This window comes from Polypterus senegalus, chromosome 3, assembly GCF_016835505.1.
Source record: "Polypterus senegalus isolate Bchr_013 chromosome 3, ASM1683550v1, whole genome shotgun sequence".
In the NCBI taxonomy this organism is placed as follows: domain Eukaryota; kingdom Metazoa; phylum Chordata; class Cladistia; order Polypteriformes; family Polypteridae; genus Polypterus; species Polypterus senegalus.
The window spans coordinates 56100623-56126032 of NC_053156.1; the positions used below are offsets into that span (position 1 = coordinate 56100623).

Genomic DNA, 25410 nt, shown 5'->3' on the forward strand with positions numbered 1-25410 from the left:
TTCTGGTCAGAGAGAATTCTTAATTCAAAAATTTAAGAACAAATCTTTCCGGGAAAAGACAAACAAGTTTTAAGGATTTAAGATACAGCTATGAAAAGTCAAACCATTCTGATTAGTGAGGACACCCACCTCCCCGGGGTGCCCGCTCTTCTAAATAGTGCGCTGAACAATGTGTGCTGCCTCTATGATGTTGTGAGATGGCCTTGCCACCCTGTTTTCTATGACAGGCACGGCCACTGGCTCTGCTCTGGCATTTGTGCGGTGGTTGACAATGAACAGGGGATTGAGCTCAGTCAGGATTTCATCGCTCACAGAGATTCCATCAAGGTACTGCTTGAGAAGAAGCCTAAGCTGGGAGTTTTCCTGGAACAGCCTTCTCTTCTCGCAGTCCAAAGCTAATTGGTCCAACTGGACTTTGTTGTAACGTTGCCAGAATTTTTCCATTGTTGCATAGTCCTTCAGTGCCTGGAAGGAAGGAACATGTAAACTTTACTGAATTGCAAAAGAAGAACTCTACGATGATAAATGACAGTTTTACTGGGATGAGGAACTAGGTCACAAGAAAAATCACATTTATTAGGTGACACCTACGTCAACCGGGCATGTGTGTGGGAGGAGAGGTGACTCTGAGGCTAGGGATCTGCACTGGCAATCGGAAGGTTGCGGATTGAATCCAATAAATGCCAAAAGGGACTCTGCTCCATTGGGCCCTTGAGCAAGGCCGTTAACCTGCATTTGCTGAGTGCTTTGAGTAGTGAGAAAAGCACTATATAAATGATAGATAGATAGATAGATAGATAGATAGATAGATAGATAGATAGATAGATAGATAGATAGATAGATAGATAGATAGATAGATAGATAGATAGATAGATAGATAGATACTTTATTAATCCCAAGGGGAAATTCACATAATCCAGCAGCAGTATACTGATACAAAGAAACAATATTAAATTAAATAGTAATAAAAATGAAAAAATTAAAATAAAATTAATGTTCGCATTTACTCCCCCGGGTGGAATTGAAGAGTTGCATAGTGTGGGGGAGGAACGATCTCCTCAGTCTGTCAGTGGAGCAGGACAGTGACAAAAGTCTGTCACTAAAGCTACTCCTCTGTCTGGTGATGACACTGTTCAGTGGATGCTGTGGATTCTTCATGATTGACAGGAGTTTGCTTAATGCCCGTCTCTCTGCCACAGATGTTAAAACTGTCCAACTTTAATCCTACAATAGAGCCTGCCTTCTTAACAAGTTTGTCCAGGCGTGAGGCGTCTTTCAGCTTTATGCTGCCACCCCAGCACACCACCGCGTAGAAGAGGGCACTCGCCACAACCGTCTGGTAGAACATCTGCAGCATCTTACTGCAGATGTTGAAGGATGCCAACCTTCTCAGAAAGTATAGTCTGCTCTGACCTTTCTTACATAGAGCATCAGTATTGGCAGTCCAGTCCAATTAAATTAAATTAAATTAAATGCAAAGAATTATTAAGAGGAGCATTTGAAAAGTCGCTGTCATCTCATGTTAGGGTACAGAAAAGTTTAACTGGGAAAGAGAAGAAGCAGCAACATACCACACCATATTGTATTTAAACATAAAAAACAAGAGAAAACAGGAGGAAACTTAAAGAATGGCATTCACATGCCAACCCGATGGGTACCTGTGCCAGTGGTTCAACAGCAGGCTGTGCAGCCACAGCTTCTACCTGGCTTCTTTCTTCTAAACCTAGTGAGGAGCTATAAAATGGCAACACTTTCTCCTCTTCTGTTTCCAGTTTGCGACACATGTCTGCCAGCTTCACGATGCGTTCCCCCTAAAAGGCAGGCATAACAGAAGAGGACGTAATGAGAATGTGGAGAAACATTATCCCCTGAAATATTGCATGCAACATTTTATAAAGATCTAACAAATAATCATTCTGTTTCGTGTCTTTCAGAACAATATACACAAAGAAACAATAACTTTATAATTTCCATGTATCTAAAATCCAACGTCTGTCTGTCTGTATGTCTGTCCGCTTTTCACAACAGAACTACTTAATGGATTTAGATTTTTTTAATACATATATATATATATATATAATTTGCTTGAACATTCCTGTTGATTTTGCAATTTCTGTCATTGCGCTATGTATTATAGTTCGCTTGCAGTACCAATTTATTTGCACAAATCCGAGAGTCATGCAGCGGGGCAGGAACCTCCTCACTCACGCTCCAGCCTTGGGGTGTGTACCTTACCTCCGCTTAGCTAGCGAATGAGAGAACTACTTAACGGATTTAGATCTGTTTTTTTTTTCTATCATTTGTTTGAACATTCCGGTTGATTTTGCGACTTCTCTCATCACGCTACGAATCATAGTTCGCCTTTAGGAGCGATATATTCACGCTAATCTGAGACAGAGGCTGCTGGCCAAGGATGAAGCATAACATCAGGATTAGGGAGCCGGGCAGGGCACTCCTCACTGTCCTGCTTCACTACTACATGGGCAGAGCCACGGGGGGAGGCTAGTAACAAATAAATTGGAAACAACAAGACTACAACAGTCGTACAGTGATTAGGTTTCTTCATCAAAGCTACAAACGCCTGTCCCAGGTATGTCCTGTGGAATTTCCTTGTGTTATCACAGGTTTTCGTGATGGTTTCCATCCAACATCTCAAAGACATGCAGGTCTCTCTGACTTGGCTAGGTCTGAGTGATTGTGCCTTGCAATGGACTGGAGTCTTGTTCAGAGTGGAGTCCTTACATGAATCTTGTAAAGAAATAATAGTAAGTAGGCTGATGTAATGGATGGCTTAACTTAAAGACAACTACACAGCGTCTGGCCTGCTTTGTGCCTTATCCACTATTTGGTTCCTTCCTTCTATCTATTTTTGTATACTTTTGGACTTTTTTTTGTGTAGCACCTACCACTGTCCTATGTAAAGCTCTGAACAATCAAAACCAGTAACAATTAAAGAAAAAAGCCATTCATCCAAAGTGCAAACAAGTAACATGAGAATGCGACCTAAAAAAGTACTAAACAACAGCGCAGATTATATAGCAAAGTGTAAGAGCTGATACCATACTGTAATGCCGGCAGCACTGTGAGAATTATGTTTTTTGATTTCTCCAGTGCCTACAATACCATCCAGCCATCCCCTTTAAGTGATAACTTAGAGATATGCAGGTGGATGAGCCTAAGGTGTCCTGAGTAATGGACTATGTCAGAAAGACCACAGTTTATGAGAAACACTGGAACACCATAAGAAACAGCACCAGTATAACAGTATACCTCAGACTATACATATAACAGCAGGTCATGTCACTTGCAGAAATTCTCTTATGATTCTGCACTAATAGGGTGTATTGATAAGGGGAATGAGACAAAGTATAGGAGTCAGGAGGAGAATTTTGGTTTGTGGTGTAGAAAGAATTGTCTGCAACTCAACAAAATATCTGGTCATTGGCTTTTGCCACACCAAAGTGGCAAAACATCAGGTTACTGTTCAGAAGTGCTGACATAGAGGTGCTGCATTCCTACAGTCACCTGTGGGTCCACACCAGTGAAAAGCTGGCCTGGTCTAGTAACACACAGAAACTATGCAAAAATAGCAAGCACACTGTTTTTTTCCTTAGGAAACTGATTTCTTTTAACATATGAGCAGACATTCTTTCCACGTTCTACAACTCTGTGATGACCAGTGGGATTTTCTGCTGGTAACATCATCTCAAAAGAGACTTAAAAAAATCAGCAAGCTGATTTAGAAAGCAGGCCCAGTTATGTGAAGCACTGCTGACCACCTGGAGATAACAGCTGAAGAGAGAATGAAGACAAAACAGATGGTTTCTGAACAATGCTGTACATCATCTCTATGACACCCTGTTAAATAAGAAAACTATGCCAACCAGTTTTTCAGCAGAAATGTGTCACAAAACTCTGCTGGGGCTTCGTCAAAGCTATGGCAATATGCCTTTATGATGCCTCACTATGACTGCTCTCTTATCTTTAGCCAAGTCAGAAGTTTTTTCTTCTTTTTTTGTAATGTGTGTGTGTGTCTGAGGGAGGTTTGTTGTTCCATGATATATTTTTATGTTCTTGAGCTTCTGAAAAAGCTAAAACATGAGACAGCTAGTTACTATCTATCTATACTATCTATCTACTATCTATTGTCAGAGATGCCTGGGGTGGCGACTCAGCCGGGATGCCCAGGAGGACCAGAAGAGGGCTTACGTCCACCTCAGACCACGTGGGGGCGACCACCCTGGTTCCTTTGGGGGCCACGGGTACTGAGCTTTGAAGCTCTACCCTGTAGGAGCCCATGGTCACCGCCTGGGGGCACCCCTGTGCCTAGAGAGCCCTGGACCTCAGCACTTCCGCCACACCCAGAAGTGCTGGGGGGAAAGAGGATCAGGGACACCCGGAGTGCATCCGGGTACACAGCTGGTGCTTCCGCCGCACAGGGGCGTGTCGGCGGACGGTCACTGGAGGACACCTGGAGCACAGCCGGGTGCGTATAAAAGGGGCCGCCTCCCTTCAGACAATGGCTGGAGTCGGGAGTGTAGAAGGACAGAGCTTGGTGGAGGAGGCAAGGAGGCGGCCTGAAGAAGTGAGGCACTGTGTTATGGCCAGGACTTTGGGAGTTGTTGTGAGCACTTCTGTAAATATGGCACTTATTAATAAACGTGTGTTGGGTGACATTAACACGTCCACCTGTCTGTGTCCGGGCCGGCTTCCACACTATCTAGACTAAAAAAGAATAACCGGATGTGCCCACTGATCATTTTATGTGACCCAAAAAAAATTCAATAGGCCAACCAAACAGTTCAAAGTATGCACAAATAAAGCAGTTATACCTGGCATGTGTGAATAAAAGACATTTAAAGACAACTACAAGGCAGGATGCAGATAGCTTTGGAATGCTATTTGCCTATTACTTTTGTGTACAAATATGAGCATGAATGGTAAAATGAAACAAAACACTAACGAATTTCCATGCAATACAAATGCATCCATTCACCCATTATATGAGTATTATGTTATAGGTGTCAGAGGAAATTTAGGACACATTAAGTGCAATTCCACAACCCAAGCTAGACATGTCACCGATCCAGCACAGTCAAGAAGACACTGTAATATTGTCAGGGAGCAAGAAATAGCTAAATTTGGTTTTCAACCAAGACACATACAGGTCCTTAAACCAATTCTTTTATTTAGGCAGATGAGTAAAGAAAACCTCAGACCAGGCAACTATTTCAAAAAATTAACCACTTAACTGTTCATCATTTTTTTCATTCTCCTTTTTCCTCACAATGCCCTACCATATGATTAATCTCTGTATAGACAGTGCAAATAAAATGCCTACCAGTCATTACTATTACTGAATGACATTTTCTCAAATAAAAATAGCATTCTTGTACAAAATTCAGTATTCCGGGATAGATTTTGCTGCATCAAGATCTTGAACCAGATAAAGTGGCTTGAAACAAGTTACAAAATGCATGCATGGCATAACACTCAGGTGTGTTCAGGGACTTTGTAAATTGTTCGTAAAGTTGAAAAGTTTAATTTTTGTTTTATTACTTGTCATCACATTGATGAAATACATTTAAAACTGTGATTCTAGAATTAAATTATATATATTGCATGAGTACATCAAATATACACTGCTTACAAAAATTAAAGGAACACTTTTTTCATTGGGCCTGGCATGAAATAAATTAAACCTGTCTGATAATTTTCTGGTTGGTTAAGCAGCTGAGTTCATTGTTAATCACTTTCAGCTGTATTGGTGTTCATGGACTTAACGACAGGTGCACTAAAGTGGCAACAATTAGAAAACCCTCAAAACAGGACTGGTTTTACATGTGGAGGTCATTTCAAGTTTCTCCCTCTTGATCTTTTTTGGCTGGTTTTCCACTCGTGCTAGTTTTGGCTTGAGTAATCATCTCTACTGGCAGTATGAGGCGATTCCTTAACCCTACAGAAGTTGCACAGGTTGTCCAACTTCTCCAGGATGGCACATCCACATGTGCTGCAGCAAGAAGGTTTAATGTGTCTCCCAGCACAATCTCCAGAACATGGAGGAGTTTTCAGGAGACTGGCTGTTATTCTCGGAGAGCTGGACAGGGCCGTAGAAGGTCCTCAACCCATCAGCAGGACCGATACCTGCTCCTTTGTGCAAGGCGGAACAGGCTGAGCACTGCTCGTGCCCTACAGAATGACCTCCAGAGGGCCACTGGTGTGAATGTCTCTACCCAAACAATCAGGAACAGACTTCATGAAGATGGCCTGAGGGCCCGACGTCCTGTAGTGGGCCCTGTGCTCACTGCCCAGCACCGTGGAGCTCGACTGGCATTTGCTCAAGAACACCAGAATTGGCAAGTCCGCCACTGGCCCTGTACTTTTACAGACGAGCAGGTTCACCCTGAGCAGCTGTGATAGGCGTGAAAGAGTCTGAGAAGACAAGGAGAACGATATGCTTCCTGCAACGTCGTTCAACATGACAGGTTTGGTGGTGGGTCAGTGATGGTCTGGGGAGGCATATCCATGGAGGGACGCACAGACATCTACTGCGTAGGAAATGGTGCTCTGACTGCCATAAGGTATCGAGATGAAATCCTTGAACCCATTGTCAGACCCTACGCTGGTGCAGTAGGTCCTGGTTTCCTCCTAATGCACGACAATACCCGGCCTCATGTGGCAAGAGTATGCAGGCAGTACCTGGAGGATGAAGGAATTGAAACAATTGAATGGCCTTCACGATCCCGTGACTTAAACCCAATAGAACATCTGTGGGACATTATGTTTCGGTCCATTAGGCCGCCAGGTTGCTCCTCAGACTGTACAACAGCTCAGGGATGCCCTCATACAGATCTGGGAGGAAATGCCACAAGACACCATCCGTCGTCTCATTAGGAGCATGCCCCGACGTTGTCAAGCATGCATACAAGCTCATGGGGGCCACACAAGATACTGAAAAGCATTTTGAGTAGCAGAAATTAAGTTTTTGAAAAAATGGAATAGCCTGCCACATCTTCATTTTACTCTGATTTTAGGGTGTCTACACAATTGAGCCCTCTGTAGGCAGAAAACTTTTATTTCCATTAAAAGACTTGGCATCCTTTTGTTCCTAAGACATTGCCCTGTCGTTATTTGTATAGATATCCAACTTCATATTGAGATCTGATGTATCTAATGTGTTTCTTTAAAGTGTTCCTTTAATTTTTGTGAGCAGTATATGTTTTAAAAACATATTACAATAACACTGCAACAAATGAAATCTAAGCAAGTGAAAAGTATTTATATCATGACATTAAATCTTGTTTTCCTTATTATAAGAATTATTGACTTGTTAAAAGACTTAGTATTTACAATTATTTAGCATGCTTTAAGAAATCTTGCCAAATAATTTTTGCTTACTCCATTGGCAGATAATTTTGCTAAATAAAAGGCAAACAACTCTCATTTAATGTTTTTTTTGTCTAGTTTTTGCATATGCATTTTTTGCAGTGAATGTATTTCTTGTATAGCCCAAAATTACTCAAGGAATGCCTCAATATGCTTTAACAGGCCTTGTTTTTTTTTTTTTTTTTTTGCATTTCCCCCAGCCTTGACTCCCTAACAAGACAAGAAAAAACTTCTAAAAATATAAACCTTGAAGATCTTAGGAAAGGCAATCCAGAGAGAATTAACCAATTCCACATATGTTGGGTGTGCAATGGGTGTCAAAAAATTTGGTAATTACAATACGCAAAACATCCATCCATCCATCCAATTATCCAACCCGCTATATCCTAACTACAGGGTCATGGGGGTCTGCTGGAGCCAATCCCAGCCAACACAGGGCACAAGGCAGGAAACAAACCCCGGGCAGGGCCTTAGCCCAACCACAGATACACAAAACAGGACATAAGTATTCATGTACAATATCATGTAATTAGAAACTAAGCCCAAATGGTGGCTCAGTAACTTTCACAGATGGCAGATTTCAACTCAAGTAATGTAAAACTTGCATTGTTTGATAATCTAATTTTAGTTGTTGGTTGTGGAGAGTCTATGGCTAATTGTATTTTTTTCTTTAAATTTTGAAAGCAGTTCCTGATGGAGAATTACCAATCTACATTCAAGTCCAATCATGACTGTTCTGCCATTTCAATAACTTTTGTCTGGTATTTCTTTTTTCCTTCTACAGTAGCTATTAGATTTATAAAAGAGGAAGATATGCTAAGAGTAAATTAGTCAGCCATTGAGGCCACACCAGTGGTTTCCAACCTTTTTCTGGCCATGCCCCACCTAGGCATCTCTAAATTCATGATGTCCCCCACTGTAACATATACCTTATTCTTATAAATACCTATTCAAAAAGTGAACTCCTACTCATAATGTCATTAATTTGGTCTAAACAAGTGTCCAAAGAACATGGAAACAAAAGAGGGAAAGGATAGTTGAAGTACTTGCAAAGAAATCACTAAGAAATTGTTAAAAAAAATATACATTATATATAATATGAAGTAATATGGAAATACAGCAAATACAGTTTTCAAAACATAATAAGAGACATGATATTCATAAATATAAAATAACTTTAATGACAGCTTTTTCTGTAATATTTTGATCATTTTATACTGTATTTTAGTTATATTGCAAAATTTTATAATCATTGTTACAATTCATATTATTTTAATGGTAAAAATGATTTTTAAGTAGAAAAACACAAGCCGGTTGTAAAATCATAAATTAAAGGGTTCTTCACCATCCCTTCTATGTTTATATAAATATATAAATGTCTCTGTAAAAAATAAAAATAATTTGTTTCTATTTTTCTATCATTTCTGTTTTTTCATTTTATAAATTGTTTAATGTACCTAAATTCTCAAATTGACCCCCTAAAAAATCAAATTGCCCGCCAGTAGGGCATGCGCCCCACGTTGGGAATCACCGGGCCACACAGAATGTTCAAGATAGGAAGTTTCAACAGTCTTCCGATTCTTTTTGCAGGGAACATTTTGAAACTTTCGTAATTTGTACAGCATGCTCTATTTGTGATGTCTCAACAAAAAATGAACTTACCTGATATATTTCCTAGAAGAATACATGTATTAAAATTCGTTGAAATCAGTGAGTTGTATTGTTTCATATCGGACACACGGACAGACACAACAACATTAAAATGAAAAGACAGCGTTTTCCCAAAGCCAGATTGCATGGAACCAGAGCCTCCTAACAGTACTGAGTACTTATAAATCAAGAATATTCTTGCAAGTTTACTTTCTTGCATATGAAACTACATGCCATTATTTAATGTTTTCTCCAGTGAATGGTAATTTGAGTGAAATGCACTACAAATCTGATGAGAGCGCTCAAATTAGAGGTTAATATAAGGAAGGCGTGTGGAACTGCCAAAGGTGCAGGAGATGAATCCTTTTTTTAATGGCCCACAGGATTGAGGTAAAGTCTGTGGCCCATACTGCTCTTACCTTGCTCATTATGTGATTGAGCTTTTTTGCTGTTGCACTGCTCTGAAGAGTGAGCTGCACCAGTTGTTTCTTCCCTGAGGCACGAATCTGGTTCATTTCAGCCTTGACCCCTCCAGATTGCTGCTGAAACCTCTCTTTCTGCTCCTTTAAGCATCGAATTTGTTCTTCGCTTTCCCGGGCATTTGTTGAAAACTGGTTACGAAGAGCTGCAATCGAGTCCTGTAATAGAAAAACATTCTTTTCAATTTTTGAGACCAAGAAAGTACAATAGCAAATCTCAAAAAGATGTGCTAATTTGGGGATAATGAAGTGTAAAAATATACTCCAGAATATGCATTTATTTGCAATAAATACACTGTGCTTTTAGCAACCAAAAATAAAACTGCAGCTTCTGTCGCTGGTGTGAGGCCCCCAACTTTGTTCAGGTAAGGAAGACAGGAGCTTCCAGGCAAAGAGACTGGTGATGTGTTGCTTATTGATTAGCACATGCAAGTACGAATTTCACTGTACTCTGTACATATAATAGTAATAACTTCATAAACCTATAAAAACATCAGCTGCTAGGCCATACTGCTTGTTAACTAAGGTTATTACTGGACAACTAATGTAACTGGAGATAACTAATGTTGAATGTAGGCATCACTTATAAAATTTTGTTTATTATTAGCAATTATCTGTAAAAGTTAAATTTTCCCTTGGGACAGGTAAAGACAGTCTACTTATCTATGTGTCTGTCATTGTTAGATAGTGTCTATCTATCTATCTATCTATTTAATAGTGTAATTTTGACTTTCAGTTTCAATACTGATTCAAACACATTGATTTTCTTCAAAAATGACGTCATTGTATTTAAACATACTCCACCGTGACCTATTAGCAGGAATAAAAATACAATCACAAAACACAGAAACAAATACCTCACATTGCTGAACAGCCATTTAAATGAAGGGTCACATGATCCAATAGCGCTATTTTTTAATTTCCCAGGCTCTTTTTTTAGACTACCTTAATTCAATTAAGTCTATAAAAAAATTATTTCAGAGATTATAAAGCTAATAGTCTTCGCTTCTATGATCAAGATGAAGCTAAAAAGTTCTGCAACAAACTCAATAAAGCTCAAGGCCAGACAGAATTAATGGATGCCTGCTTTCAGATATTACGGGATTTGTAACAACAGCCCAAGCTATGGACACATGCCAGTGGTATTCAGTTTGCCACAAATGCACACTCAAAAGTCCCGAATAAGTTCAGAGCAGGCGCCCTAACATCCCATATCATTAATCCTTTGGGAAGCAGATTAAAAGGGAGTTGATATACAAACCACAGACGGATGCTGCCTCTTTGCCAATTTACAATGTTGATTTACCAATGCTGATTATAATAATTCTCAACAATTGATTTGTAAGAAATTATGTGTTTCATTTATGAAATGTTTTTCCATTGTGTATAAATTTTATCATTTTGGTGGTGACACCACTGCTTCAGCATCTTTCAGATGTAAGTGGGCAAATCATTTATGGCAAAGACCACAGCTGGGGTTAACACAGTAACACACTATTGTTAACCAATTACAATTCTCAGTGTAACTCATTAGAGTTTAAAGTATTGTAATCACATTACAGTTACAGACTTACATTAGTTGTGTTAAACAAGTACGTCTAACCAAGTAATATATAAATGCTGTAATTGCCTTGAAGAGCCAAAATTCAGCTTCATATAACATATGACTACCTGATCTTCATCCCTCAGCTGATTTGCACTACACATGCACATTATATTCATGTTGTTGTGGAGTACATTGAGTTTTAGAACACTGTCAGATCTGCACCAGAGATGCGATATTACATGATAGTTCATTTTACTTCAGAATTGTACTTTATGTCTGCTAAGAAATAAAAATTTCACGTCATACTGTGAAAGGTAAAACTTTTTAGTTTTACAGTGTATTGAAATAATATGTTTAGAGAGAGAGAACTGGGACAATGTTTGAGAGAACTGAATTCTAGTTTAAGGAGAGAAAAAGACTGAGAGAAGTGAACCAAAGCGTGTATCTGAGAACTTTATGATTAAACATATCTATGATAATATTTTTTTCCTTGTGATGTACAGCCCCTTGAAAAAATGACTCATAAGGAATTAGCTTTACAAAAAGGGCATTGGTTATCAAATCAAATGGAAACACTTTAAGCATCATGTGTTACACAAAGTACCCAGATGTCAGTCAGTCAGTCATTATCCAACACGCTGTATCCTAACACAGGGTTACGGGGTCTGCTGAAGCTAATCCCAGCTAGTACAGGGTGCAAGGCAGGAACAAATCCCGGGCAGGGCGCCAGCCCACAGCAGGGCACACACACACCCATACACCAAGCACACACTAGAGACAATTTAGGATCGCCAATGTACCTAACCTGCATGTCTTTGGACTGTGGGAGGAAACCCACGCAGACACGGGGAGAACATGCAGACTTCATGCAGGGAGGACCCGGGAAGCAAACCCAGGTCTCCTAACTGTGAGGCAGCAGTACCCAGATGTGCTTTTCGATTTTTTTTATCATGTTCCCACAAAAATGGAGATGTCTGTGTACAAATAAATTATCTCAGACTTTACCTTAATTGTTAGAGAAAGTAAGATAATAAATTACAAGATATAGATGCTTTCTTTTTGACCATCACATGTTTTGTTTGATAGTGTAATGAGGATCCAGATGACAGAAACACAAATGTATTGATTGTTTTATGCAATAAACTCTGCAGGTAGCTGGACCAACCTGATCAATAAGTGCTCTTGCCTGCTAGCTATCATGCTAGCAATAACTTTATCATTTACCAGTTCATGTTTGCAAGTGTTTGAGTGAATAAGTCTGTTTTACTTTTAATTGCTAATAAGATTTATTTATTCATTAAAAACTCTTTTGTTGAACTAATGGTCGTTTACTTGCTGGTTCATTGCATATGTAGAAATGGGCCATTTAATGTTGTTATGTACAGTAGTTTTCTTGATTAGCTGCTGAATTCACATCCACAGATATTAGTTATGTCGTCCTTATTGAAATTCTGAAAGGACATTTGGGTGTTACTTTTCTGCTTTGGAACTCATATATATTTCTACAGCTTTAAGAAGTAATGTAGAATTAAAATAATTAGTAATCTGATTACTTTTCCAGAAAGTAATGAATAAAGTAGTCCGTCTCCAATTTGAGAGCAGGCATTGGTAGTTTAGAATGGATTCATTTGGTTGAATAACTATTCCAGCTAATGCCAATGAGATCTGTTGCTAGCCACATGACTGGGCATTGTCTAATCACTAATCACTAAAAGGATATTTAAGATGTCAGCATCATATTATACATTAAAGTATCGGGTTCTTTTAAAGAATTAAAACCCAGTGTCAACTTTGGTTGTGAGGTTTTAACACAAATTTGTTGTGGAAGTTTCTGGCTTTATTTTGCTTCACTATTAAGTGTCTCATTCTTATTTTGGCGACCCTGTTTTCCAACGCTATAACTCTGTTTATCATCAAAACAAATCAAATCAACTTGTGCTTGTCACATACAAATTATACACACAGCACAATATGGAGTGAAATATTTAATTGCTTAACGCCAATGACCGTGCCTTTAAAAAGAATAATAAAAGGACAATAACAATAATATTAAAATAGAATAAATAAATTCTTTGCATTTATATAGCGCTTTTTCTCACTACTCAAAGCGCTCAGCAATTAAAGGTTAAGGGCCATGCTCAAGGTCCCAAAAGAGCAGAGTCCCTATTGGAATTTATGGGATTCGAACCAGCAACCTTCTGATCGCCAGTGCAGATCCCTAGCCTCAGAGCCACCACTCCGCCTATTATTATTATAATGGTATTTATAGACTTGTAAATACATGATAATACAAAATAATATCTAAATAAATAACTTAATAACTTTATGTGAGAAAGTTAACAACACAACACCATGTACATCTCGACACTTTCCTTATTCAAGATGCAGTTGGACTGTGGACAGAAACTCCTCCTCAGTCTCTCTGAGTTGGCCTTCAGGCAATGGTACCAAACTGCAGTATAGAAAAGTGGCCACTGTTTGGATGGCTGAAATCACTGATAATTCTTTAATAATGCCCTGGTCTGACATTACTTGGCGCTGATGCCTCGAAGCTGTAGAGTGCACACCTAGTGAAGTTGCCCAATTCACTAATATCTGCCTAGGGTTCTTATTTAATCGTTTCCTAAAAAAGTCTCTGCCCTCTTTTTTGAACCTTTCTGATTAAAAGAATGTGCTGTCCTTCCTTGGCGACAGGCTCTGGAAGTGAAGCCTGGCACATCCTCACTCATCTGATCCCATCCAGCCTGGGATGCGCTTACAAACAGCTACCTTGCACTCTTGCCGGCCTGCAAAGAGCTCTCTGCACTCTGCTACAATGTTTTCTCTCAAATTCAGAAATGGGAATTGAGCAACTTATAATACTACAACATGTTTTACATTTTTTTTTTTGTGGACCCCCACCACAGTTTTGATTTCCAGACTTTTCGGAGGGTCCATGGGGTTTATTAGAGTTCCTAGGCCCCATGGGACCTCATTCATTTAACACACTGTCTCAAGGTCCTTCTACTTTATCCTGCCACTATCTATGCAGGTAGTGAAGGACTGTTGTTTGTATTCACGGTTGCTGTTGTGTTCCTGCCTTTTCTGCTGTTGTACTGTTTTGTTTTTCTATAATAATTGTTATTGTAGAAATGAAGGTTGAAATTTCAGTCCATCAACAAGAGCTGTTTTTTTTGATACCAGTATAGATTGTACAAAAAGTGCACAGACATTTTAAGTGACTCACTCACTCAGGTCACACAGTAAATGAGTGGCATTGATTAAACCAGCAGCTTTCTGGTGTAAAGTTAAATGTTAAACAAAATGACATACAAACCAAGCTTTTTTCCAGTTTGTCTTCTAGTTAACTGGTTTGCTCAGAGTCACAAGTGAGTTAGTGTTGAAGATTGAAGTAGCAAACAATAACTTGCCCACTATGCCATTACAAGAAATATTACACATCTTTATCCATCAACATACAAAAAACACAAACTTGTGCAAACTGTAACCCAATCTTTCTTAGTGAAACTCCCTATGAAAATATTTGATCTGCTTATTTTCCACCGTAAACCTGTAGCTGACAAAAGTCCTTCTGAGTGTAACAGACTAGCTGCAGCATGGCTATTGTCATCATTACTAGAAATGGTTAATAGAATAACCCGAAATACTGTATCTTTGTGGCCTATGACAAAGTGTGACACATTGGACTCCCCTAAAATTATCAACATTTCCCACATTACTAAGCAACTGAATATTTCATAGAAGCAGAAAACTAAAGGAAGAAAGAGAACAATACACCCACCCTATTATCTGTTACACAAATAACCATCTCCTGAGCATTCAAAACTGCTGATGCCATCTCTGTAGCGACACAAGATTTAAATTTTACTATCTTTGGAGAAATTCTAAATGAAAATATATCAAAACTTGAACAGTACAGCATGTGGTAAATGGCTAACAGGGGCACAAATGGGAAAGGGCAGAACGATAACAGGGCACAGGCACTGCAGGATTCATAAATAAAATACAAGACCACATTGTTAACTAGAAAGGAATTAAAAATATCTCCTGTGGGTGGTGTGGCATAAATGTTTACAGAGTGCCCTGAAAGGAAATACTCAGAGGCAGGCCATTATGAATGGGCAGAAGACCCTACAGCGTGTGGTGGAGGACAGGCAGTACTAGCACCACCAAGAGTGCCAGGTTACTTTAAGTCTGTACTGGAGCTGAGGAATGAAAGAATAATTGGGTTTCCTAGGGAAAGATTCTCAGTGAGATGACCCCAGAACTTTCAAGGAGCAACTGAGTGCAGAAATTATTCCATGGAGGGCTCTGAAGGTAACCCAAGGCCACCCCATAAACATGGCTCATAGAGCTTAAAATCACAATGGAACTTGAGTCTAAGTATTGACTGGAAAATAGGCCGCCAGATTGGCTCCAGTTTAGGAGGTGAGTGGCAAAGCAGCACACGTATGAGCCTTGGTAGTTTTAAACCAGGGGACGGCAACCCCACAAGACAGACCGAAAGTTAAATCCAAGGCTTTCAAGAATAAGGCCCACTTATTTCTAACTGCTTTATGTAAATATTAACCATGTACTCAACATTAAGATGAGTATCTAGAAGCTACAGGCCACAAACTTTCCAAAAACACTAGTAGTGTTAGTAGTAGTAGTAGTTTGTAAAACATGGGGTATTAATACCAACACATTTTGCAGTACAGGTCTGTCCCTGAGATTCTCAGCAGCAGAATGCTTTGACCTGGTTTAGTCATGGTCAGCACAAATGTAAGAACATAATAGGCCATTCAACCCAACAAAACTTGTCCCTCAATATTCACCAAAATGTTTACATGATGTGAAGGTTCTCAAAGTAACAACTGCTTAGTATAATGAACTTGTATTATCAGCTACCCTGCCACACAACATATCCCACATATCTATTGTTGTCTAAATAAAGAAAAACATTGTAACATTTGAGTGTAATGAACCTTTATCTTCATCTCTAATGTTTTCAACAATGTTTTTAAGGAAGAAGTGATAAAAAAAACTACATTAGCATCCACCCAACTCACTTTTATACTATTTTATTTTATCAAGTCACCTCTTACTTAATCTCTAATGTGTCAAAGGCTTATGGAGATTCTTCCCAAAGCATTATTATGGTATTCATTATAGGTTTATACGGTCATTATTGTCAGGTGTACAAAGTACAGTGAAATTCCTATTTGCACATTCTAATCAACATGCAGCAGGTCACCCCACACTCACATGTGCCATGAGTGAGTAGAACTACCTTAATTTGATTGTTGGCAATAATGGAAGTTGCAGATTCTTTCCAAGTTTACATCTGTTCTTGGGCCTCAGTTATAAATCTTCCATATGTACAAAAAGAGGCTTGAAATAAGTGTACACAGCTTTCAACACAAACATGGGGATTTAAAAAAGAAAATTTGAATGGAGAACGTGTGCATATTTAACAAGTATAATTCTGACCCAAGTGTACGCAACATTTTGAAGAAACTGAAAAATGACGACACCCTTGATCAAGCAGGGAAATGCAGTCAAACCAACTAAATGGCAACTCACGTAATCTATATCACCAAGCCACTATTATAATGTGTGTTGATGTGACAAACAAATTACACCTCAAAGTGATGAATATCTCTGTTAAGGGGGCCAATATCGCATATTTGTACTGAAGAACTGGTCGACAGATAGGAATATCTCAGCCAAGCTTCATTCTGTCATGCCTCCTGTGCTAGAAGCCTTTAACTGACTGGTGAGGTGTTACATCCACTTTTCGTATAGTGTGGGTGCACATACATAAAACATAACATGTTTGTGCCAAAATAAAAAGTCAACTGCAGCAGAGTCCAGTTCACCTAATGTAACTGGAGCACTTAACTGCACTCATGGCAACTAGCAAAACTGAAGCTGCTTTTTTAACTGTGAGCAGTGACATCCCATTAACACACCAGTCATCTGTGATGCCAAGGTGAGATTGACAAACGTCATTGCTTGGTGGCCTGGGTCAACCCATGATTAATTTATTTTGAGGTAAAGTACCTTTGACAGACATGATGGTGCTGTACATGGTGACTAGCTTATGGGTAAGTTAAATGGCTGAACCCTCTGTGTTTTATATGGTTTGTACTATTTATTGCAACAGCAATCGTGTCATTACATTTGCCAAGTAGTAGTGGCTATCTGTTCAGACACTGGCACCTTAGGCCTTTCTCTGACACCCAGAATGCAGAGGAGGGGTGCTATAATGATAAAAATGATCTTGTGTGCTTAGTGGCAGAGCACAGCCAGATACTCTTGAATGCAGTTGACAGGGTCTCGATGCATCAGGAGGGAGACGTTACTCTACCAGCCAATGAAGTATTGTGATTGCCTATGTACAGTAGGTGGTTGATTAGCATGCTCCATATATGGGTCATTCAAAGCAGTGTTCAAGGTGCATTCATGTACGTGCACTTACAAGGTGATTGTGATTTATAAAGGGTAAATTACATACAAATTTGCGTACACCAAGTTTTATACATTTTATTTTCCTCATACGCATTTTTTTGCCATGTGCATGTTTTCACACTCAAATCCATGCAAAGTTTTATAAATGGGGTCCCTCGTCTTTGTATTCCAGTGATTTCCCTTATCCAAACAAAATGCTTGTTACATAGCTCTAAACTGACCTGGCATTAGTAAGCATGGATGTGTACATGAGCATACCTTGTGATTGACTATCATCATATTCAGTGTTAATTTTCATGTACCCAGAGAAAACAAACGTACAGTAGGTAAATTGAGATAGTGGCCCCACACGAACACTGACAGAGCCAGGATTTGAGTCTAATGTCTTGGAGATGTAAAGATAGTAGCAGTGATATCAACTGCACCATACTGCTGACCCATGCTGATCCAATTGTTCAAAGCAATTCCTGTGTGGCAGCTACGGCTTCTAGATATTGGAATAAATTGGTCTGAACATAAAACAGAAGAGCCAACCTGGATCCTTTGTATTTTTTTCATCTGCATATCAATTTCTTTAGCACTCTTCTCATCTTTAGCTTTCAGCGTTTCAAAGGCAATCCTGCGGTCCTCTGTAGCTTCAGTGTAACTTCGCTGAGCCTGCTGAAACTGCTGCCAAAGGTCCTCAACTCTGCCTTCCAAAAGAATCCGTAAAGAGTGCTTCTCTTCAATATTCTGAAATAGAGTTGTAGAAGGTAAACAGTTCATAGTCACTCATGTTCTGTACATTTCAATCCCGTAATAATCACCTCACTTTCTGACAGAGCCAAGCAGCATCTGTGCTGTCAGACTTTGATGTGTGGAAGCAGCTTGTGTCAGCAACAGAGCAAAGTACAGAATTGGAAAAGAATACTCAAAGAAAGCTACGGTTTGTGAACTCTCTGTCTTAGCTATGTGTACCTGTGGATTGCAAAGGAAAAAAGAATTTCTCTAATGCCATAAAAAAGAAGTCTGAACCAAAACTATCTGTACTGATTACACTATGCTTTCAGTGGGACCAATGTGAATTTCTGAGGGTGGGAATCTGTACCTTATTTTTGATGTCATCTCGAGTGCTGTGGAATTCTTGCCTGAGCTCATTTTCCCGGTCTGTATAATTCAGTTCCATTGCAAAGCATATATCTTCTAGTCGGGAGATCTCTGTTTGATGTTGGGTGATAATCAACTCCCTGTTTTAAAATATCACATATAAAAAATACAGATAGTAAATTTTGTATGATATTGTTATATTGCAGAACCAGATGCAACTTATACAACTCATATGGTGACAGTTCTAGTGACTTTGGTTTAGTTTGGGTCACAACACAGATACTCACATTGTAGATTTGCATGTTCTCTCTATGATCAAGTGTTATTTTTTCCTGCCAGTTTAGTTTCCTCCCAAACACCAAGGAGGTATGTATAAGGTCATGTGCTGGTTAAATTATCCAATCATTAGTGTGTGTATGCACATGTGTTCTACAATGGATGAATGTCAGATAATTAAATGGGACTCCTTTCTCTGTCCTTCATGAATGCTACAAATAAGGCCTTTTGAAGTCAGCCTTGTCCCAAAACCTCGTAGCAGTACCCTTGGCAAGTTCGTATTATTGAAACTTACAGAACTTTCTTAAAATCTGTCCTTTAGTCTCACTGTTAAAAAGCATGGTAAAAGTTAGGATATAGTGGGTTGGATAATGGATGGATGGATGGATGGATGGATTATTTTGTGGTATTTTATTTTTGGTTTTGATTCTGTCTACCACACTTCTGGTATGTTGAGTAGCTGAGAATAGGAATTGTTATGTTATGTACAGTATAGCAATTTAAATTAAAGGAAATGTCTTTTAGTTTTCTTGAGTAGGCCCACAATGTACCCTGTTTCTTTGCATTCAAATCTATACTAATAAAAGGCAAAGCCCTCACTCACTCACTCACTCACTCACTCATCACTAATTCTCCAACTTCCCGTGTGGGTGGAAGGCTGAAATTTGGCAGGTTCATTCCTTACAGCTTCCTTACAAAAGTTGGGCAGGTTTTATATCGAAATTCTACGCGTAATGGTCATAACTGGAAGCAGTTTTTCCATTTACTGTAATGGAGATGAGCTTCAACGCCGTGGGGCGGAGTTTCGTGTGACATCATCACGCCTCCCACGTAATCACGCAGTACATAGAAAACCAGGAAGAGCTCAAAAAGCGCTTAAGAAAACATGCATTATATAATTGAGAAGGCAGCGAAACAATAAGAAGCGGCGAAAGTGACATATACAACCATATTCATGAGTTCTGCTACTGAAACAAAGCACGCATGTAAACCTACACTTTAAATTAAGTTCATAGACAGGCTACGCTGGCTTGTAATTTAGTGCCTGCCCATATAAGGCCGTCCGTCAGCGCAATCCAATAGCAAACTGCCACGGGTAAATATTCACGGGTGAAGGACTGTGCTTATGGAGAGGAAGATGAGATGGTCAGGGTGGTGTTTGACACAAACTCAGCGAAACTGCGAGAGAAAGTTTTAAGTGCCAGGACTAAGGTAACATTAAATACAGCCACGGACATAGCACGAGATGGCACCAGCACAACTGGGGAACTTCGATGCATGTACACCGAGCGGCTCACGTGAACTGACGCAGTGCACAGATAAAGGCAACAGTTCCAAAGAGCTGAACAAAACCGAATTACACAATTGAAAAGGCAGCAAAAAATATGAAGCGCCTGATAAGCATATTCATAAATCCAGCTACTGCGAAACAAAGCACACGGTGGAAAAAGTCAATGTCCCGCTAAAGGAAGACAGTGTAAAAAACCCGTGCATGCAGTGTGTCAGGTCTCAGATAAAGAAGAAGACGAGCTGTTTATTGATGCAGTAAGAAACGAATCGATGAATGAAACCTGTCATCTTTACAACGATTGACAAACACGGAATGTAACTTGAACACAACACATCCTACAAATACGAACCTGATTGAAAGAAATAATGATAATCAAATCCTTGATGACAGCAACGCTCAGTAACACTCACAAAACAAATACTGTATATTGACAGTCATGTTACGTTATTTTTAAAATGTTCCCTTTTCTTTTCTAGCTTTTTAACACACTACTCACAGTGATACGCTGGTATATATATATGTATATATATATAACCCGATCTACATACTCAATAATGGATACTTTATTCGCCATCAATGATTGTTTTGGTAAAGCCATACTCAGTGTATTCATTAGATGAACGGTAAAAAGTAACAGCGAGGGAGGATGACTCATTGAGGCATGCAGGCTGTAGTGCGCCAACTCTATCTGAATTGCGCAATCACATTTGAAAAATATATCTTTTCAAGTTCTATTTAGTCCATATGTGTCAAACTCAAGGGTCCGGGCCACATCCGCCCGGGTGTAATTATATCCGCCCGAGATCATTTTATATACTGTATTATTGTTATTAAAGCCCGGGTATATGAAGCGCTGGTAACACAATAAACTACAGATCCCATAATGCAGCGCTTCAGCTGCCTTGCATCAGGGTAACCTGAATGCAATTCAGAAGATACAGAAAACAGCATAATTAAATAAGAATCTGACACTTCAGCGGACGTTTTAACCCGTGCACAATCACAAAGTGATTTCAAGTGAAGCTGCTTTTATGGGAGACACAAATGCACCAGTTCACCTTGCCCCACTTTCCTGTTGCCAAGTACTGTTAAACCAAGTCGTCACTACGGTGTTCCCAAATACGCACTTTGCTGATAAACTGAGCGCACTGCGCACTGAGTTTGCACGGCGCTTTGGTGACTTTGATGAACAAAAAAAGTCCGTCTACATGCGCTCGAACCTTGTGCATGTTTGGTAGCACATATCTGTGTGAGAAGCTCTTCTCAGTGATAAAGACTAACAAAACAGCACACAGGAGTCGCCTCACTGATGAGCACCTGCAATCCATCCTGAGAATCTCCACAACACAGAACCTCACAGCAAACAGAAACAAACCTGTGGCCAAAAAGATGCCAGGCGCCCAGCTCTAAAATGACATATGAGCAAAGACAACTGAATGATTTGATTTGTTATTGCACGTAAGAGCGGGAGTCAACCGTTTTAACAAACAGCGTATTGCACTGATACGAAATAGCTGTGTGTGTATATATGTAGATATGTATGTGTATATGTATAGATATGTATATATATATATATATATATGTTTATGTGTGTGTGTGCAAATATATATATATATGACAACAACACTCATCACTCACAACAGTGACAAAACAATTACATTGACAATCAGGTTACGTTATTTTCAAAATGTTTCCTTTTCTTTTCATTGCTTCTTTAACACACTACTTCTCCAAGGCTGGTATTTTGCTAGTATATATATATATATATATATAAACGTCTACATGTGGAAGTGTGTGTGTGTCTGACCGTCCCGGAAGTAAGATGTGGAGTCGGGGTAAGGGCTTCACCTCCGAGGATACACAAGCGAGGTCAGCATATAAGCAAAACAAACTCTCCAAAGAAAGTCTCATTCGCTTAGTGGCTAATACAGAAGCGAGGCGAGCACATCGGCAAAATGGTATCACTTTTACTTTTCCTCCCACCATTAATACACAAGCGAGACCAGCACGTTGGCAAAACGAAACCTCTGAAAAAAGAGTCACTCACTTAGCAGCTAATGCACAAGCAATGCGAGCACATCTGCAAAACGAAACCTCCTAGGAGAGAGATGCCCAGAGTAGTGCAGCACCACAAAGACACCTGACCAAGCCTCCTGAGCGCTCCTGGAGACCCCGTCCCTTCCAGAGAGAGCACTATATATTTGGTCATTCATTTCAGGACCCACATACAGCAGAGGCAGTGTTCTTGCACTCCATGAAAGCCTTTTCTTTGTTTAATTCACAGCAGCCATTTTCTTTATTTTCTTATCTTAGAACCCCAACCCTTAATGTATGTTTCATCCAATCCGTGATACAGTTTGTGTGTCAACTATAAAAATATGTATTGGTATTTAGTGTTATAATATAGATTTATATATTTTATCATCAGTGGCATGGGGTAGATACTAAATTTGTAACTGATGTTACGTTTAATGATACAATCAAGAGCTGATTTTCTCTACTTTTTCAAAACAGGAATGGTACCTCTCTGTGCTGAACTGTTTCTTCAGCTCTTCCTCCTCTGTGCAGTATAGCTCCCATAGACTATGCAGCCGCCCCCTTTGCAACTCAAAGAGATGATCCAAGTTGTGAAGGTGGGCCCTTATCGCCATGGCATACTGATCCTGCGCCTCTTCCAGATCTTGAACTAGAGACTACAAGGACACACAGGTAACAAATAAGTGCATTTTTTACTAACCAGGGTCTTTAAACTAAGCAACATAAACATCTTTCTTGTAGACATAAATGAGTCGGTTCTTAGTTTAGTTTTGACAGTCACCGCATTCTGCTAAACTACTGACATTGAGTTTTGAAAAGGGGCAATGAAGGAATACATTGGAACTTTCTGTCTGAGTTACTGGTTACTATGTCATTGTATTGTTTACCTGCAAGTACAACAGACACTGACGCTTCAGATGCAATATATGGAATGCTTACAATTTCTTTGGCTTGGAACAAAAGGCCTATTCCATGCTAGACTTACCTTGATAATACTGTCCTTACGATCAACAACTCTCTCAAATGTCTGGCTCAAGATCTCAATGTCCTTCTTTAGCTCCCGTGCCTTTGTTTCCCTCATAAGAACACGCCACTGCTGAGTGAGCTTGTTCAGATTAAGTTTGCTGTTCCGTTCTTCTTTAGCAAGCTTGTCCTAAAATTAGATAAACATATTTCATTTAGATAGTGCGAGAAGGCAGCATTTCTTACTCAGAATGAATAATTAATTTTAATGTAACAACTGAATCTGCCTTAGGTGGGCATCCATCATTGTCTTATATGCATGGATAGTATACCTCTCAGGACCTGCAATAAGACTCAAGTAAGTGACCAAGTTACAAATTATGCAAATCTATGAGAGACACTGCTCCTTGTTACTTAGTCTAAGGATACTCTTATTTAACTCAGTTGAGTTCACAAGGAGGTTAAAGCAGGTAGTAATGATTAATGGATGAGGTAGTGGACTTTAAAACATAAGGCCTACAGCTCCATCCCCACTTCTGCTTCACTGTTACACCCCAAAAGGTCACTTAACTTGCATGTGTGGAAATTCTAAAAAAAGGGTGTAACAAAAAGGGTGCTGACGTGTGCTTTGCAAACGCTAGAGTCTGTTGAGAGTTGTTGGTTTGTTCTGTGGTGTGAGATTTACATTAAAAAAATACATTTTGCTCTTAAAAACTTGGGTTTTGGTTGCCTCTAAGGAACCGTGTGGGAATTTTTAAAGCATTTTTTCCCTTTAGAAGGGTTTTTTGCTTTTTTCGCCGCACAAGAGCAAAAGTAGCTGGGTGTTTGGAAGTGCGCTTGGAAAAGTTATTTGTACTTGTTCTGTTCTTGTTATCTGTACTGTATTTGAATTAGCATCGAGGAGGCAGGGTAGAAAGCAGCAGTAACTGATATAGGCATTTGTAAATAAATAACCGCATCGTCGTAACAGCAATTCCTTAGTTTAAAGGAAAAGAAAAAAAGGCCGCGGCTGACTTCAAAGCAGTAAAAGGTGGAAACTCAGTAGTGCGCAGGTAAGCGGCCTGCGTTAAGACACCGATCAGGCACAAGGAGCAGTAGGAGCAAATAAGGTAGTAAAGTTTTATTTATTTGTTTATGTTGGATTAAACAGTCCTTAGCGGTCCAGAGGCAGAACAGTTAAGTGGGCGACAGCGTATTGGTTCATTAATACGGGGGAATACAAACAGTGCGAGTGAAGAGCTTATAAGTAAGAAGAGCGCAAAGTTAGAAGAGACAGAGAAAAGTAAAGTTAACCTCATAGAAAGGCAAATAGCAGGCAGCTGAGAGGGAGAACAGTACAGGAGCTTAAGGGGAAAAGGTGTAAAATATCTGTAGCAGATCTTAGTGTTACCATTTAAGTTAAGGAGCAGCTGAAAGAAGAAGAAATTTAATTTTAAGAAAAAAAAATATAGTTAAGGCAGCTTAGTAATCCCAAATCAAATTTTAATAATGAGGCCAGTGCAATGCAAGTCCTGTTGGATGTTGGACTTTTAGATGATGGTTTGGAAGAGCCAGTTGTCTATGAGGGCTACATCTGCAAGAGATGCCAGCTGATCCAGCACCTCGAGCTCAGGGTCGCTGAACTGGAGGAGGAGTTGGCTGACCTGCGTTGTAATAGAGAATTGGCGGACTTGGCCCAGGTGTCCTTTAGAGATAGTGTGCACCCCTAAGGTGGCGCTGGAAGAGATCCCAGACCAGACAGGTAGAAATAGGTGGGTCACGGTCACAAGGCGTAAAGTAAAGGGTGCACACTGTCCGGGGCATCAACCCCAGAATTAGAAGTGTCTAACGTTATCATGTCCTGGCGGAGCTGGACGGTGACTCTGATAATTCTGAGGTGGTAGGCAGGGTTGAGGAGCCCCAACGGGCCACCTCAAAACCAGTTCCCAAAAAGAGAGAGGTAGTGATAGTTGGGGACTCAATCATTAGGGGGATTGAAGCGCAGGTGTGCTCCAGAGAGAGAGAGTCTCGTACGGTGTGTTGCCTTCCGGGAGCACAGGTGGGAGACCTCCTGGAAGGGTGGATAGGCTCTTGGCCAGAGCGGGTGGATCCAGTTGTCATTGTCCACGTTGGAACAAATGACATACATAAGGGTAGTCTGTCAGTTCTGCGATCCAAATTCAAAGAGTTAGGTACCAAGCTGAGGAGCAGAACTGACAAGGTAGTCTTCTCCGAAGTTCTGCCTGTGCCACGCCAGTCCAGGT

At 39.8% G+C, this 25410-nt stretch overlaps 1 protein-coding gene across 1 annotated transcript in view; it reads right to left on the reverse strand.

Annotated features, from left to right (window-relative positions):
• Window positions 1-25410, reverse strand: part of ccdc65 (coiled-coil domain containing 65) — a 37794-nt gene continuing 12384 nt past the window's right edge. The window contains exons 3-9 of the mRNA XM_039747246.1: window positions 23190-23357; window positions 22691-22860; window positions 18602-18740; window positions 18049-18246; window positions 9456-9674; window positions 1659-1811; window positions 1-465 (exon numbers count right to left, since the gene is read on the reverse strand). Coding sequence (XP_039603180.1) covers window positions 151-465; window positions 1659-1811; window positions 9456-9674; window positions 18049-18246; window positions 18602-18740; window positions 22691-22860; window positions 23190-23357 — 1362 coding nt within the window. The 3' untranslated portion in view covers window positions 1-150. The remainder of the gene's footprint in view (window positions 466-1658; window positions 1812-9455; window positions 9675-18048; window positions 18247-18601; window positions 18741-22690; window positions 22861-23189; window positions 23358-25410) is intronic.